Source organism: Salmo salar, chromosome ssa10, assembly GCF_905237065.1.
Source record: "Salmo salar chromosome ssa10, Ssal_v3.1, whole genome shotgun sequence".
Classification (NCBI taxonomy): Eukaryota; Metazoa; Chordata; class Actinopteri; order Salmoniformes; family Salmonidae; genus Salmo; species Salmo salar.
The window spans coordinates 47,352,929-47,369,284 of NC_059451.1; the positions used below are offsets into that span (position 1 = coordinate 47,352,929).

Genomic DNA, 16,356 nt, shown 5'->3' on the forward strand with positions numbered 1-16,356 from the left:
AGATGTAGAGCTAGGGACAGAGAGAGAGAGATTGAACACAGAGAGATTGAGAGAATGAACACAAAGCTTGATCACAGAGTGAGAATGAGCTAGCGAGAAATTGATCTGGGGAGAAAACAACTGACTGGGTTTTTAAACCAAGGGAAAGGGGCTGTGATTGGTTGAGGGAAAAGGAACAGGTGTCTTCTGATTGATGACTGATTGGGGAGTGATGATTGTCACCTGTGAGGAGGAGAAGGAGAGAAAAGAAACACACATACAGGATACCTGTATCCGTAACACATTGATTATGCAAGAATGGGCTTCCATCAGTCAGGATGTGGCCCAGAAGTTAATTGACAGCATGCCAGGGCGGATCGCAGAGGTCTTGAAAAAGAAGGGTCAACACACTGCAAATATTGACACTGCATCAACTTCATGTAATTGTCAATAAAAGTCTTTGACACTTATGAAATGCTTGTAATTATACTTCAGTATTCCATAGTAACATCTGACAAAAATATCTAAAGACAATGAAGCAGCAGACTTTGTGAAAATTAATATTTGTGTCATTCTCAAAACTTTTGGCCACGACTGTACATAAAACCCTGCATAAAGAGCACTGATTACATTATCAATGGTGTTTATGATTAGCCTGGTGAAACCAACTGCTGCATTCACCTTATATGCATCTAAGAATTAGAAAATAAGCAACAAGTAATGTCCGTTTACATAAATTATGTTTCACAATTGGGTTATCAAATGTACCAAAGTGATGAGGTGGGTTACCTTCTGTATTTGTACAAATGATGAGCCTGTGAAAGCTGTTGCCGCTGACAGGTGAAGCTTGCTGGCCGGATACTTGCCAACATGACTATTCCATTCATTAGAATGCTCACAGCGAGGGCCTGTCTGCATGATGCTGATAAGGGCCCCCTTGCTGGTCTTCTATGCTGCATGTTCAGCTGCAAAATGGACATCTCTCGAACAACTGCAGCAGGCAATCTTATGATGTGGTGTTGACTTGCAGTGCCTGAGACAGGGTGATAAACTGTAAGACAGCCAAGTGGTAAATAGCATTTTTTTCAAAAGAAAAGGACAAAACTTTTTGATAATGCAATTCACAACTAAAATGTCTCAACTAGTTGTATCTGCTTGGCTGGGGAATTAGCCGACTAGTTTATCAAGCTGGGTATTTTAGACATAACACACATTACCCATCGTTGTTGATGAAGCCGTCTGTGTCATCAGGGCAGTAACTCGGGTCACGATCAGAGGCCTCATGATGGGGTGTCCTTTTCATTCAATTCCAGGGAGTCTGGCAACAGCGGAGGAGGTGTCGCAAGGGTACTTGTTGCATGACACACTTATCCTGAGGTCTTGCCTGAAAAACGGTGAAAATAGCAAGTGAACAGGGAATACAATTATTGAGGGAGGTCGCTAAACCATTGCAATCACATTGCTGGACCTTTGCTCTTTCTGGTAGGTCCCAGCATCCATTCATGACCGGGGGATTAGTGTGGCACCCAACTGTGCACTTTGTCTAACAGAAAAACAGGGTCAACGATTGTCATCATACCTCAATTATAAACATAGCTTGAGAAATAACGTTATCTTGTTTTAAAGCTAATTCCATGCTTTACAGACTGACTGGCTCCAGATTAGATTAGATTCAGTCCAGTGATGCCGTTACACAGTGTAACTCTGGTCCACAAGTTTTTTGTTGTTATTTGGTATTTTATTAGGATCCCCATTAGCTGTTGCAATAGCAGCAGCTACTCTTCCTGGGCTCCACACAAAACATGAAACATGACATAATACAGAACATTAATAGACAAGAACATCTCAAGGACAAAACTACATAAATGTTTTTAAAGGCACACAGCCTACATATCAATACATACAGTTAAAGGCACACAGCCTACATATCAATACATACAGTTAAAGGCACACAGCCTACATATCAATACATACAGTTAAAGGCACACAGCCTACATATCAATACATACAGTTAAAGGCACACAGCCTACATATCAATACATACAGTTAAAGGCACACAGCCTACATATCAATACATACAGTTAAAGGCACACAGCCTACATATCAATACATACAGTTAAAGGCACACAGCCTACATATCAATACATACAGTTAAAGGCACACAGCCTACATATCAATACATACAGTTAAAGGCACACAGCCTACATATCAATACATACAGTTAAAGGCACACAGCCTACATATCAATACATACAGTTAAAGGCACACAGCCTACATATCAATACATACAGTTAAAGGCACACAGCCTACATATCAATACATACAGTTAAAGGCACACAGCCTACATATCAATACATACAGTTAAAGGCACACAGCCTACATATCAATACATACAGTTAAAGGCACACATACCTACATATCAATACATACAGTTAAAGGCACACAGCCTACATATCAATACATACAGTTAAAGGCACACAGCCTACATATCAATACATACAGTTAAAGGCACACAGCCTACATATCAATACATACAGTTAAAGGCACACAGCCTACATATCAATACATACAGTTAAAGGCACACATACCTACATATCAATACATACAGTTAAAGGCACACAGCCTACATATCAATACATACAGTTAAAGGCACACAGCCTACATATCAATACATACAGTTAAAGGCACACAGCCTACATATCAATACATACAGTTAAAGGCACACAGACCTACATATCAATACATACAGTTAAAGGCACACAGCCTACATATCAATACATACAGTTAAAGGCACACAGCCTACATATCAATACATACAGTTAAAGGCACACAGCCTACATATCAATACATACAGTTAAAGGCACACAGCCTACATATCAATACATACAGTTAAAGGCACACAGCCTACATATCAATACATACAGTTAAAGGCACACAGCCTACATATCAATACATACAGTTAAAGGCACACAGCCTACATATCAATACATACACACAAACTATCTAGGTCAAATAGGGGAGAGGCGTTGTGCCGTGAGGTGTTGCTTTATCTGTTTTTTAAAACCAGGTTTGCTGTTTATTTCAGCAATATGAGATGGGAGTTCCATGCAATAATGGTTCTATATAATTCTGTATGCTTCTTGAATTTGTTCTGGATTTGGGGACTGTGAAAAGACCCCTGTTGGTATGTCTGATGGGGTAAGTGTGTGTGTCAGAGCTGTGTGTAAGTTGACTATGCAAACAATTTGGAATTTTCAAAACGTGAATGTTTCTAATACAAAGAAGAAGTGACGCAGTAAGTCTTTCCTCAACTCTAAACCAAGAGAGACTGGCATGCATAGTATTTATATCAGCCCTCTGATCAAAATGAAGAGCAAGACGTGTCGCTCTGTTCTGGGCCAGCTACAGCTTAACTACAGCACACATTATTGTCATAGCCCCGGGCAAAAACACCTGATTGTCAAGGGCTTGATGATTAGGTGACAAGTAGAATCAGGTGTGCTTGTCCGGAGCCACAACAATAATATTTACTGTTGGGATACTGGAGGACTGGAGATAGTAAACGCTGCATTATGCAACCAACTTTGACATGTTTTGCTAAGGACCTGGGTTGGATTGAGTTTGTTGCTGCTAGTTAGTACACTGTTGTTGTCAGACGTGTTAGCTAGTACCACCATAGCTGCATCCACTATTTATTTGTGCCCTAGACATGGGTTGTACCTCGGAGGCTAATGTGACTGTTTCGTCTAAATTACACTAACTTAGAGTGGCATGGAAATACGATGACATTGATACAGTAGGCAAGTAATTAGTAGAAAAAAAAACGTTGCCATTTTATGATGCAGTCAAATTTACTTCAGAGAGATGGCAATGTTGTCATTACTGTTACTAGCAAAGTTAGTCAAAAATAACTAGCGATGTTAATGTTAGGTAGCAGGTAGACTAGTGGTTAGAGAGTTGGTCCAGTAACCGAATCCCTGAGCTGACAAGGTAAAAATCTGTCGTTCTGCCCCTGAACACTGTTCCTAGGTCGTCATTGAAAATAAGAATTTGTTCTTAACTGACTTGCCTAGTTAAATAGGTAGCTAAAATATGGTGTACCCCTCAATCTTAGTTAGCTGGCTAAAGTTATACTGCATCTAAAATACATAACCAGCAGTCTATGGTCTAGCTACCGGTATACTCACCACCACTGGGAACCACTTGTTCCTGTGGTCCTGCATGGCTCAGTGGGTAGAGCATGGCGCTTGCACCGCCAGGGTTGTGGGTTCGATTCCTTGGGCCACCAATAGATAAAATGTAAGCACGTATGACTGTATATTGCTTTGGATAAAAGGCATATTAATCAAAACAAAAGGTATTTGTCACGAGCCGAATACAACCTTACCGTGAAATGCTTACTGAAATAGAGTTCTGAAAATATTTACTGAGTAAACTAAAGTACATTGTTTAAATAAAAAGTAACACAAAATAACAATAAACAAGGCTACATACAGGGGGTACCGAGTCAATGAACGGGGGTACATGTTTGAGGTAAGTTGAGGTAATTTGTACATGTAGGTAGGGGTAAAGTGACTATGCATAAATAATAAACAGTGAAAACCGCCTGGTGTAGAGGTCCTGGATGTCAGGAAGCTTGGCCCCAGTGATGTACTGGGCTGTATGCATTACCCTCTGTAGTGCCTTACAGTCAGATGCCGAGCAGTTGCCATATGGTCAGGATGCTCTTGATGGGGCAGCTGTAGAACCTTTTGAGGATCTGGGGACCCATGCCAAATATTTTCAGGTTCCTGAGGGGAAAAAGGTGTTGTTGTGCCCTCTTCACGACTTTCTGTGTTTCTGTGTGTAAGGACCATTCTAGTTTGTTGTTGATGTGGACACCAAGGAACTTGAAGCTCTCAACCTGCTCCACTACAGCCCCGTCTATGAGAATGGGGGTGTGCTCGGTTCTCCTTTTCCTGTAGTCCACGATCATCTGCTTTGTCTTGCTCACGTTGAGGGAGAGGCTGATGTCCTGGTACCACACTATCATGTCTCTGACCTCCTCCCAAAAGGCTGTCTCATCGTTGTCGCTGATCAGGCCTGCAACCGTTGTGTCGTCAGCAAACTTAATGATGGTGTTGGAGTTGTGCTTGAACAGGGAGTACAGGAAGGGACTAAGCACGCACCCTGAGGGGCCCCGGTGTTGAAGATCAGCGTGGCAGATGTGTTGTTGTCTACCCTTACCACCTGGGGGCGGCCCGTCAGGAAGTCCAGGATCCAGTTGCAGAGGGAGGTGTTTAGTCCCAGGGTTCTTAGCTTATTGATGATCTTTTAGGATACTATGGTGTTGAATGCTGAGCTGTAGTCAATGAACAGCATTCTCACATAGGTGTTCCTTTTGTCCAGGTGGGAAAGGGCAGTGTGGAGTGCGATTGAGATTGCATCATCTGTGGATCTGTTGGGGCGGTATGCGAATTGGAGTGGGTCCAGGGTTTTTTCGGGATAATGGTGTTGATGTGAGCCATGACCAGCCTTTCAAAGCACTTCATGGCTACAGACGTGAGTGCTACGGGTCGGTAGTCATTTAGGCAGGTTACCTTCGCTTCCTTGGGCACAGGGACTATGGTGGTCTGATTGAAACATGTAGGTATTACAGACTCGGTCAGGGAGAGGTTGAAAATGTCAGTGAAGACACTTGACAGTTGGTCAGCGCATGCTATGAGTACACGTCCTGGTAATCCGTCTGGCCCTTCGCGCTTGTGAATGTTTACCTGTATAAAGGTCTTGCTCATATTTTATATATTATTCCGCAAGATAGGTTCCTTTGGCAGGGCATTCAAACCATAGTTGGTCAATCCATATAGCTAGAGCTTTTCAGTCTCAAACAGCCGTGACCTTTGAACGTGTTGTGGGCGATGAAACAACGGAGGGAAGCGAAGTGGGCGGAGGGGCGATTTGTTGACAATTCTAATCCAAACCCAACCTTAATTTACTCGTTGTGACGCACAACTCAGTTTTCGACGAGACTAACTTTATGACCAAAATGATCCTATTTACATTTAGTAGTCAATTTTGACACTAATAAATGTGTTTGACTCATATCGATGCCACAGACCGTTTTCAAAGGGATTACTTATTAGGGCCAGTCGCTCTTTAAGAGGCCAGAAATCTGTGAGTGAGTGAGAGAGAGAATAGTGTCTAACCACCAGATGTGTCTATTTACAGCGAAACGTCTTGGAGCAACAACGGCACAGCCGCAAAATGGTAGGCCACACAAGCTTACAGAATGGGACTGGTTGAAGCGCATACAAATTTCCTGTCCTCGGTTGCAACACTAACTACTGAATTCCAAACTGCCTTTGGAAGCAACGTCACAACAATAACTTAGTCGGGAGTTTCATGAAATGGGTTTCCGTGGCCGAACAAGCCTAAGATCGCAATGCCAAACGTCATCTGGAGTGGTGTAAAGCTCGCGCCATTGGACTCTAGAGCAGTGGAAATGCAATCTCTGGAGTGATGAATCACGCTTCACCATCTGGAAATCCGACGGACGAATCTGGGTTTGGCGGATGCCAGGAGAATGACTACCTGCCCCACAATGCCTAGTGTCAACTGTAAAGTTTGGTGGAAGAATAATGGTTCGGGCTAGGCCCCTGACTTTCAGTGAAGGGAAATCTTAACGCTACAGCATACAATGACATTCTAGACAATTCTGTGCTTCCAACTTTGTGGCAACAGTTTGGGGAAGCCTATTTCTTGTTTCAGCATGACAATGCCCATGTGCACAAAGAAATGGTGTGTTGAGATCGATGTGGAAGAACTGGCCTGCACAGAGCCCTGACCTCAAACCCATTGAACACCTTTGGAATGAATTGGAACGCCGACTGCGAGCCAGACCTCTTGTGGACCTCTTGTGGAAGAATGGAAGCAAGTCCCCGCAGCAATGTTCCAACATCTAGTGGAAAGCCTTCCCAGAAGAGTGGAGGCTGTTATATCAGCAAAGAGGGGGACCAATTCTATATTAATGACCATGCTTTTGGAATGAGATGTTTGACGAGCAGGTGTCCACATAGTTTTGGTCATGTAGTGTATGTCTGATACTGTAAAAGATCATTTATATGAATGTAAAAAGCACTACTGTGTCAAATGCCCGACAATACCTTGTTTTACAGCATTGTTGATCATTTTGGTTTAAATCATAACCTTATCCTACACTCATACATAAATATGAACAATAACAGTCAAGCATAAACATACAAAACACCAGAAATATACATAAAAAACCTTTATTATTATGATAATGTAGGATTAACAACAACATGCGTTTAACCACAATAGAAAATAAAAAGATATTGCACTGGTTTTAATCTAGCAATCTCTCTTAACCCTTTTCAGACAGATCCCCTCTCCTTCACACTTCAGACACAAACACACGCTGTACACACACACAGGATCTATCTCACACAGCCTTTAAAATACTGCCTAAACACTGGGGAGTCAAGTCCATAACATGAAGTCAACAGTCTCCTCTTCCCTTAGTTCAGTGGCATTGGTCTCTGCACACAGACAGCCCTACCATCGCTATGGGCTTTAACACACAACGCATACTGTAGCTACAATAAAAACACATACTGTATGGATCTGTCTGTAGAGATGTAGTGAGGTTAAAGTCCAGGGTGGAGGTTACCCACAGGGTTAACAGAGAGAGAGAGAGGGACAGCCCCTACAGTGGGGAGCTACCGTGGCTTCGGGCTCTAGGGGGGCCTAACTGAACATTGGAGGTGATGGGCCCAGACTAGGGGGTAGGTAGTGTTTTGTTTGGCTGAAATTGCTTTGTGTGTGGTGTGTGTGTGTGTGTGTGTGTGTGTGTGTGTGTGTGTGTGTGTGTGTGTGTGTGTGTGTGTGTGTGTGTGTGTGTGTGTGTGTGTGTGTGTGTGTGTGTTGGGAGCAGCCAACAGCCCAGGGCTAGAGATGAATGACTCCACCAGGGAAACTAACACTTGACTTCCCTCTCTGACAGATGGCTGGATCAGCATCATTACAGATGATGTTTGTGTGATGCAACAGTGAATGTCAGGGATGGTCAGGCTGGTGCCGGAGGATGGCACTTGGATTGGGTCAGAGAGAGTAGCAGCTGTCCAAGCAGAAATAACAACAGGGCCACCAGTATAGTCCAGATGACATACAACACAATACACACTGTATAAACTATTGTTACAGGGATGACCCAGATCAAATCGAAACTTCAGATCAGTTTTGGGACTACAGTCATTCGATGTGCAGGGGCATTAACTTAGTATCAAATGGTGAATGTCAGAGACTTCTCTTTCAGACCATGTCTCTGGCTGATATGAAATAACACTCAACACACAGACACAAATGGAGGATGATCATTTGAGTCACCTGACATATTCGGCCAATGAGGAGATGCTCTCTCAGTCTGGGGTTGATTGATTGGCTACAGCAGAGTTGTTAAATCCCAACGCTAAGCTTGGCCGATCTGTCCTAGTGACAAATGACAGCTTTTCTCTGCGAGGACTTAGGGCCTCCACCTCACATGACCTACCCTCTATCCTTCTGCATTAGAGGATACCACTATTCACACCGCAGGTGATTTAGGAAACGTCCCAAAAGGCACCCGATTTCCTATATAGTGCACTAATTTTGACCAGGGCCGAACCTCTAAACATTATATGCACTATGTTCCTCCTCATGAACATTGTCTGTGGTCCGTCAGTGGTTAAGGTTCCATGTATAATATGTAAAGGCCATAACAAGCCAGTCACACTGATATGATCCAGGGTAACGTTACAGTGTGGAAAGCTGTTGATATGAATAATTAGCACTGCCTGTTACAGAGGTCGATTTCTAGTAGCATTGAAGAAGATTGAACAACATTTAAACACATTACAGAAATCACTAGCCTCTGTCTGTCTGTCTGTCTGTCTGTCTGTCTGTCTGTCTGTCTGTCTGTCTGTCTGGGGTTAGGTATTGACAACACAGATCTCTTTAGCATCTATAGACACCGGACAGACAGTCCTGTCTCACCCTCAGTCAGTCATCCCAATGAGCTGCTCTTTGCGACATCTCCAACAGCAACAAAACTTTGCAGGACACACCCCGAGGGAGATTTGATCTCTCACACAGAAAAAAAGAGATGTATGCTGCAGGTAGCCACAGTTTTACAACATGGCAACATCCCCTTACTTTGCAAACTAAGACACACAAATTAACGCCCACACTCACACACACACGCAGGAGCACACACACGCAGGAGCACACACAAGCATGAACGCTCACACCCACAAAACCCCACACCCACAAAACCCCACACGTAGCAGTGGGACTGGAGGATCATAGTGGTGTTTGGTCAGTTCAGACTTCTGATTGGTCAACATCGTTGTGACTGACCTAAAAGCCAGGGATCTGATTGCCCTTCCTTTTATTTAGTTGGCTTTTCATTTGACATACAGCGATAAAAGGGTTGTGCAAAGCCCACCCCCCTGCTGACCCATCCCCGACCCTATAGGCCAACTGAGATATCAGTCAGAGACAGCACTAATAGGGGTAACTAACTATGAGATGTCTACACTAACTAATACACAATCCCAAGTCCCAACACAGCAGACCTTTAAATATTCATATATATATATATATATATGTATATATATATATATATATATATATATATATATATATACACACACACACACACACATCTGACAGCCACTTGACAACACACACAGTCTTGAACGCATATACAAAGTAAAGTCTGTTAGCTTTACAGGATAAGAGGTGAAACACAGAGAGAACACAGCAAGTTGAACAAACCTTAAGTGTCTGATAAAAAGAGAGAGCGAAGGGGCTAGAAATAAAGACAACGGTGTGACGTGGAAAACCACTGGTTGTCAGAATATACATGAAGACCAGTGTGTCTACTGGTGTACTGCTACACTAACGTAGAGCTTGGCCACATCTCCCAGAAAAATCTGATCTGGACTTTTTCAAACGTATGGCCATTCACAATATATATCTCAATTCAAAAATACATCTTTACTCTAACTAAGCTTTTTTTTTGTACAATTAAAGGTAAAATAAACAGCATTTCAAACAGTCAGCTATAATGTAATGAATTCAGGACTTGTGAAATTATACCAAGGCTAAATAAAAGCCTTCCACAACCATAAGACCCAGTAATAATTGTATACTTTTTTATCAAAATAGTTGAACCTGATTTTTTTTCTGGCTTTCAAGTCTATCTATGAAAATGACCTTTTAGTTCCAAATTCAACCAGATCCGTGCATAATGCACATCCACTAATAATGACCAACCTGTAGCAGCCATTATAGAACATTAACACAGGTCTCATATAAGCAATCTCTCAAGCAATGTTCATTCATACTCTCTTTTTAGTAGCGTCTGCTCTACGCGTAATTTGAGAAGTTGAGACATAAAGAGGGTTAACTTCTCCTATATTACAGTAAATTAATGTCTCAATGTGTTTCAGTGTCCATATGACCCATTCTGTTGGACCAAACCTCAAATGGCGAGTTGAAACTGCTTGTCAGAGAGGACGTGATCTTTAGTCTTTGTTGTTGTGAGTGACAGGGGGAGGGGCTTGGTGTCTGTGTGCAAGTGGGAAGGTGCACAGTGCACACAGCATGGGGGGAAGGATACGAGACCAAAAAGACAAACGCTCATAAAAACAAACAATATTAAAACCTCAATTCCTGCGATACAGGCATTTGAGATACAGGCATTTGAAACATTGCGCTAAAACATACATTCAAATGAATCAACTGAATCAGAGATGTTGCCCAGCCCTATGCTAACTAGCCTGTAAACAGACTTGTGAGCAGTCTTCCTGCTTCAGAGTTTGAGAGGAGTCTGGGTAATTGAGTTTCAGGGGCAGAGTAGTCCACCCCTGTGGACTACAGGAAGTGGAACACCCCAGGAACAATCCGCTGCCCGGTACTCAAACCCAAATCTCTAAATAGATCTACCTCATCTTAACTACTTGACTCTTGTCATCTCAACACTGTTTGTGTAGTTGACCAAACCAGACTAGGACCAGATTGACCAGGTGTCCCCAAGTAGTCTGTGACTAGATCACTGTCCCTCCTTATCTCACCTATAGTCCATGTCAATGTAAAGCTGTTGTATGAACCAGCCAGTATTCTTTAATCATTAGAAACATGTCCCTGACATAGGGATCTAGATATGGTGAGGCTATCATGCAGTTACAAGGTCAACGGCTAGGCTAGTATCCTAGCTACCACAACACGTACAGCCACACAGCTCTATACACTACAGTAGCTACACTGACAGGTCCAGGTAGAGCCATGGAAGGGTTAGCTTCATATACGCTAGCTACACTGACAGGTCCAGGTAGAGCCATGGAAGGGTTAGCTTCATATACGCTAGCTACACTGACAGGTCCAGGTAGAGCCATGGAAGGGTTAGCTTCTATACGCTAGCTACACTGACAGGTCCAGGTAGAGCCATGGAAGGGTTAGCTTCTATACGCTAGCTACACTGACAAGCACACGAATAGCCGGTGGAGCAGATAGGGAAAGAGATTTTCATGGAACACTCTGTGATACAATACAAACACTGCTTGAATAGCCCCTCTGACAGCCACAACATGAATAGAGTGTTATATAAAGACTAGAGGCTTTTCTCTAGCCAGTCTGCACTATTAAACAGTTAAAGATACAGAGTGCAGCGTTAGACCATGAATAAGAACACCATTTGCCTGAGGCTGCTGAGTGAGTTAAAGATGGGCGATGCAGATTGTTTCATTAACAGACTGTAATGTATTTATACTGATTGCTAAGCATACGCTACTTTTATTGCTGAGTTACACCCTGTTCAGCCACGGACGGCTGGAGACATGCAGGAGGGGTGCAGCGGTGGCTGTACTGTTTACAAGGCACAACCTGATCTATTGGCTTGATAAAAGTCACACGACTGGAACTTGAAGGTGAAAGCTAACGAGGCAGTACACTAAGAAAAGACCATTAGAGTGTTTGTGTGTGTTTGTTAATCCTTTCCTCAGTGCGTGTGGATCAGTGAACTCACACGGTTTATTTCTAGCCCCCATGTTTCTTTGCAGAGAGAGAAACAAATGCAGACCGACTTCACAGGAACATGAATCAATGTTACAAAACTGAGTATAACAACAACAAGAGATCTACAGCCAATCTGGATGTCTCTGGAATACAGGAACACATAGTCAGGGCCCGAACGATCACCTCTCTCTCTCTCCCTCTCTCTCTCTCTCTCTCAGATGGCTATGCTCTCAGATAATGATTAGTGAGTTGCAAAGAGTTTAGAATGTTGTTTTCTTCCAAACATGCAGTTGTCTGTGGATAAAGCAGTCTCTATTGTCATGGGTGTCTTATCTGCTACGTGTTTTTGCTGCTGGGATTGTCCTGCGGGGTGGAGGCTGCAGAGGCTGGGCTGGGTCTCTGTGAGGCCGGAGGGTCTGGCCTATTGCGCTGCTCTGAGGCTGCAGTGGGTGTCTGGTTGGGTGTGGTGGTGGGTGCAGTCTCCCCACTGCCTCGTAACTCCCCCACCGGCCTCTCCATGGGGTCCTGGGCCAGGGTACAGTCTTTAGGAGGGGAGGGCCTCCTCTGTGGAGGGGGAGGGGGGGCTGGCTCAGTTTTGGAGGAGGGCTGCCTGGGAGGAGACTGGGAGGACAGGCGAGGCGGGGGCTGAGGGGCAGGGTGTCTAAAGGGGGAGGGGGAGAGGGGAGTGGCCTTGGGGTGAGAGGGGTTGGAGGGTCTCTGATTCTGGTCCTTGGCTCTCTCAAAGGCTTCCTTGGCCCCGGGGATGGTTAGTTTGACGGGCCCCAGGACGCTATGAGCTACATTGGCTAGATGTGACACCACCTTGTCCACCCCACTATCTGACCTTGACACTGGCGCTGGAGAGGCTGGGGGGCTGGGGGTGGCGTAGGCTGCAGCAGCGGCAGCAGCAGCAGCATGTCTCCGGTTGTCAGCCTCCTTCTTCTCCTTTGTGATGCCTGGGGAGGAGATGGGTGTGGGGACTAGGTCTCTGCCGTCTATGGACCCAGTGGGGCTGGATCTGGGGGCCTCCAGACCAGAGTCTCTCTCCTCGCTCCATAAACTACTGCTCTTCCCCCTGGGCTCAAGCAACTTGGGGCTCCTCCAGTCCTGATGTGGAGATGAAGCAGCAGGCTTCAGGAAGGTGTCCTTGCTGACAGAGATGAAAGCACTGCTGAGGGTGGCGAAGGTGCTGGACAGGGGGCTCTGGGTGAACTTGCTGCTGGGGTCTGGAGTCTTCCCATCTCTCCGCCTACAGTCATCCGAGGAGGCTGAGCCCCCGTCTTTCCCTCCCAGCGAAGGACCACTCTGAGTGGGCTTGTGTTCGTGGAGTGTGGAGGGTACGGTGGCTCTGCTTGGCAGCAGGGTGGAGGAGGGGGACAGACAGAGGGAGGGAAGGGTACCCCCGGGTCCCGTACGGGGGGCGGTGGGCATGACGGAGGTGGGGCGGAGCAGTGGGGGGGTAAAGGTGCAGGTGTTCCTGCCACGCCCGTCCTGACTGTCCTCGGACCCCTCGTCTGTCTCGTCCTCTGATGAGTCCACTTCGTGGATGGCATCCTGCTTCTGCAGTGACTCCCTCCTCTCAGCCCGGTCCTGTCTGATGGCTGACAGCTTGTCCTTCAGTTTGCTCTTCCCGGGGGCCAGCCCCAGGGACCCGGCCGTCGACCCTCCGTCCCCCTCCTGACGTCCTAGCTTCCTGCTGGAGGAGGGTTTTTGCAGGCTGCCCTTCTCCACGGGACCCCCACGGCCCCCTATCCCAGGCCCCACACCCAGCAGCAGGCTCTCTCTCTCCCCAGCTGATTCCTGGAGACTCTGCAGACTGGGGTCTCTCTGAAGCATCTCCTTCTTAAACTCAGCGTGGGAGATGTCCAGGCTGTGTTTACGTCCTGTCACTGTTACAGGCAGCTTCTTGTCGCCTCCGGCGCCTGATGGAGAGGGGGAGGACGACGAGGAGGAGAGGGAGGAGGCTAGCTTCTCAGCAGACTGGACTCGCTTGAGCAGTGGAGAGCGGGGGTGTTCAGCGCTCTTGGGCCTGGAGATCTGCCTGACCAGAGGGGGGGAAGAGTGGAGCTTGACGGGAAAGGTCTGGCCCATAGAGGTGGAGCTTAGTCCGTGGCTGGACAAGGGGGAGGGAGAGCGCTGGGGGGAGGTGCTCTGTGGGGTTGGGGAAGGGGTGCGGGCCAGGGGGGATAGAGGGATGTTGCCGGCTGACTTGCGGCGAGGGGAGCGATACTGGCGCTGGAGCTTGGGGGCCAGGCCGTGGAGGGAGCTGGGCCTGATGTGACCGGAGCTGGCTGGGGAGTTAGGAACACTGGAGCTGGGAGAGCTGCTCTGAGACGAGTTACCCCCTACTGAGAAAACACGACACATACAGAAACACAGTTAGACATTCAGGGAGTCACCTACATTCATGAAATGTTATACACACATAATCACCAGCTTTTATGACCTTATCCAACATTAGGCCACGTACTACAGTCCATTAGGTGAGCTGTGTGTTTGAGGGATGTGTGTGTATAGGACTTACCAGAGTGAGTAGAGTCAGGTGTGGACCGGTAACCCTGTGTAGGTGATCTAGGGGACAGGTTGTGAGTGGGGGACCCGGGTCCACTCTCTCCAGAGGACAGAGAGCGGGTTAGAGAGGAGAGGCTACGGCTGGTGTGGAGAAGAGACGCCTGCTTAGTGATCTTCCTGAACAGAGAGTTCCTCTTCTTACTACTGCTGGAAACACACACACACACACACACACACACACACACACACACACACACACACACACACACACACACACACACACACACACACACACACACACACACAGAGTATAAAGAGTTGAAAAGACAAACATCCCTCCATTTATCAGCCATTATATTCTATGTATCATGATTTCTGAGAGGAAGGGTAAGTGTGTGAGATTGTTCAGATAAGAGACCTTTCCTGGCTGCTATCTTTGGTCTTGGTCTTCTTGTTGCGACGCGCCATCTTAGATTTGGAGCCGGTCTTGCGGGCAGGGCCCAGCTTGATGGAAGTGTTCTCAAAGGACGTGGCAGAGATGGACACCTTACCACCGCTCTGAGGGTAACACACCACACGCATAAGACAGGCAGAGATGGACACCTTACCACCGCTCTGAGGGTAACACACTACACGCATAAGACAGGCAGAGATGGACACCTTACCACCGCTCTGAGGGTAACACACCACACGCATAAGACAGGCAGAGATGGACACCTTACCACCGCTCTGAGGGTAACACACTACACGCATAAGACAGGCAGAGATGGACACCTTACCACCGCTCTGAGGGTAACACACCACATGCATAAGACAGGCAGAGATGGACACCTTACCACCGCTCTGAGGGCAACATACCACACGCATAAAACAGGAGCTAATGTGAGTGTGTGAGTGCGTGCGTAAAGTGTGTGTGTGTGTGTGTGTAGTGTGTGTGAGTATGTGCGCACCTTGAGAATGAGTTCCACCACCTCAGTGTGCACCAGGCCGTGGACAGCCTCTCCATTCACATGAGTGATGAGGTCTCCTTCTCTCAGCCCTGCATCATGGGCTGGACCACCCTCCTCTACATGCTGAGAGAGACAGAGATGGAGAGAGATGGAGAAAGAGATGGAGAGAGAAAGAGATGGAGAGAAAGAGATGGAGAGAAAGAGATGAGAGAGAGAAAGAGAGAGAGAGATGGAGAGAGAAAGGGAGAGATGGAGAGATGGAGTGAGAAAGGGAGAGATGGAGAGAAAGAGATGGAGAGAGAGAGATGGAGAGGAGGGTTGAAATTACACATCAAATCATATCACTGGTAATAATTGAATCTGTTGAATCGAATGAAGAACAGGATTACTAGTACAGGATCACTAGAACAGGATCACTAGAACAGGATTAGCTAGAACAGGATCACTAGAACAGGATTACTAGTACAGGATCACTAGTACAGGATCACTATAACAACATTACTAGAACAGGATCACTAGTACAGGATCACTAGTACAGGATTACTAGAACAGGATCACTAGTACAGGATCACTAGAACAGGATTACTAGAACAGGATTACTAGAACAGGATCACTAGTACAGGATCACTAGTACAGGATCACTAGTACAGGATCACTAGAACAGGATCACTAGTACAGGATCACTAGTACAGGATCACTAGAACAGGATCACTAGAACAGGATCACTAGAACAGGATCACTAGAACAGGATTACTAGTACAGGATCACTAGAACAGGATCACTAGAACAGGATCACTAGTACAGGATTACTAGAACAGGATTACTAGAACAGGATTACTAGAACAGGATTAGCTAGAACAGG

At 45.8% G+C, this 16,356-nt stretch overlaps 1 protein-coding gene across 14 annotated transcripts in view; it reads right to left on the reverse strand.

Moving 5' to 3' along the window:
- Positions 1 to 9,078: 9,078 nt before the first annotated feature.
- LOC106560530 (microtubule-associated serine/threonine-protein kinase 2) overlaps positions 9,079 to 16,356 on the reverse strand; it is a 329,712-nt gene continuing 322,434 nt past the window's right edge. For 9 of the 14 annotated variants that reach the window (XM_045687861.1, XM_045687862.1, XM_045687858.1 and 6 more), the window contains 4 exons: positions 15,495 to 15,617; positions 14,963 to 15,387; positions 14,558 to 14,751; positions 9,079 to 14,381 (listed from right to left, as the gene is read on the reverse strand). In XM_045687861.1, the coding sequence (XP_045543817.1) occupies positions 12,370 to 14,381; positions 14,558 to 14,751; positions 14,963 to 15,387; positions 15,495 to 15,617 (2,754 nt within the window). In that variant the 3' untranslated portion in view covers positions 9,079 to 12,369. The remainder of the gene's footprint in view (positions 14,382 to 14,557; positions 14,752 to 14,962; positions 15,388 to 15,494; positions 15,618 to 16,356) is intronic. The other 5 variants (XM_045687868.1, XM_045687871.1, XM_045687866.1 and 2 more) reach the window with 3 other exon arrangements.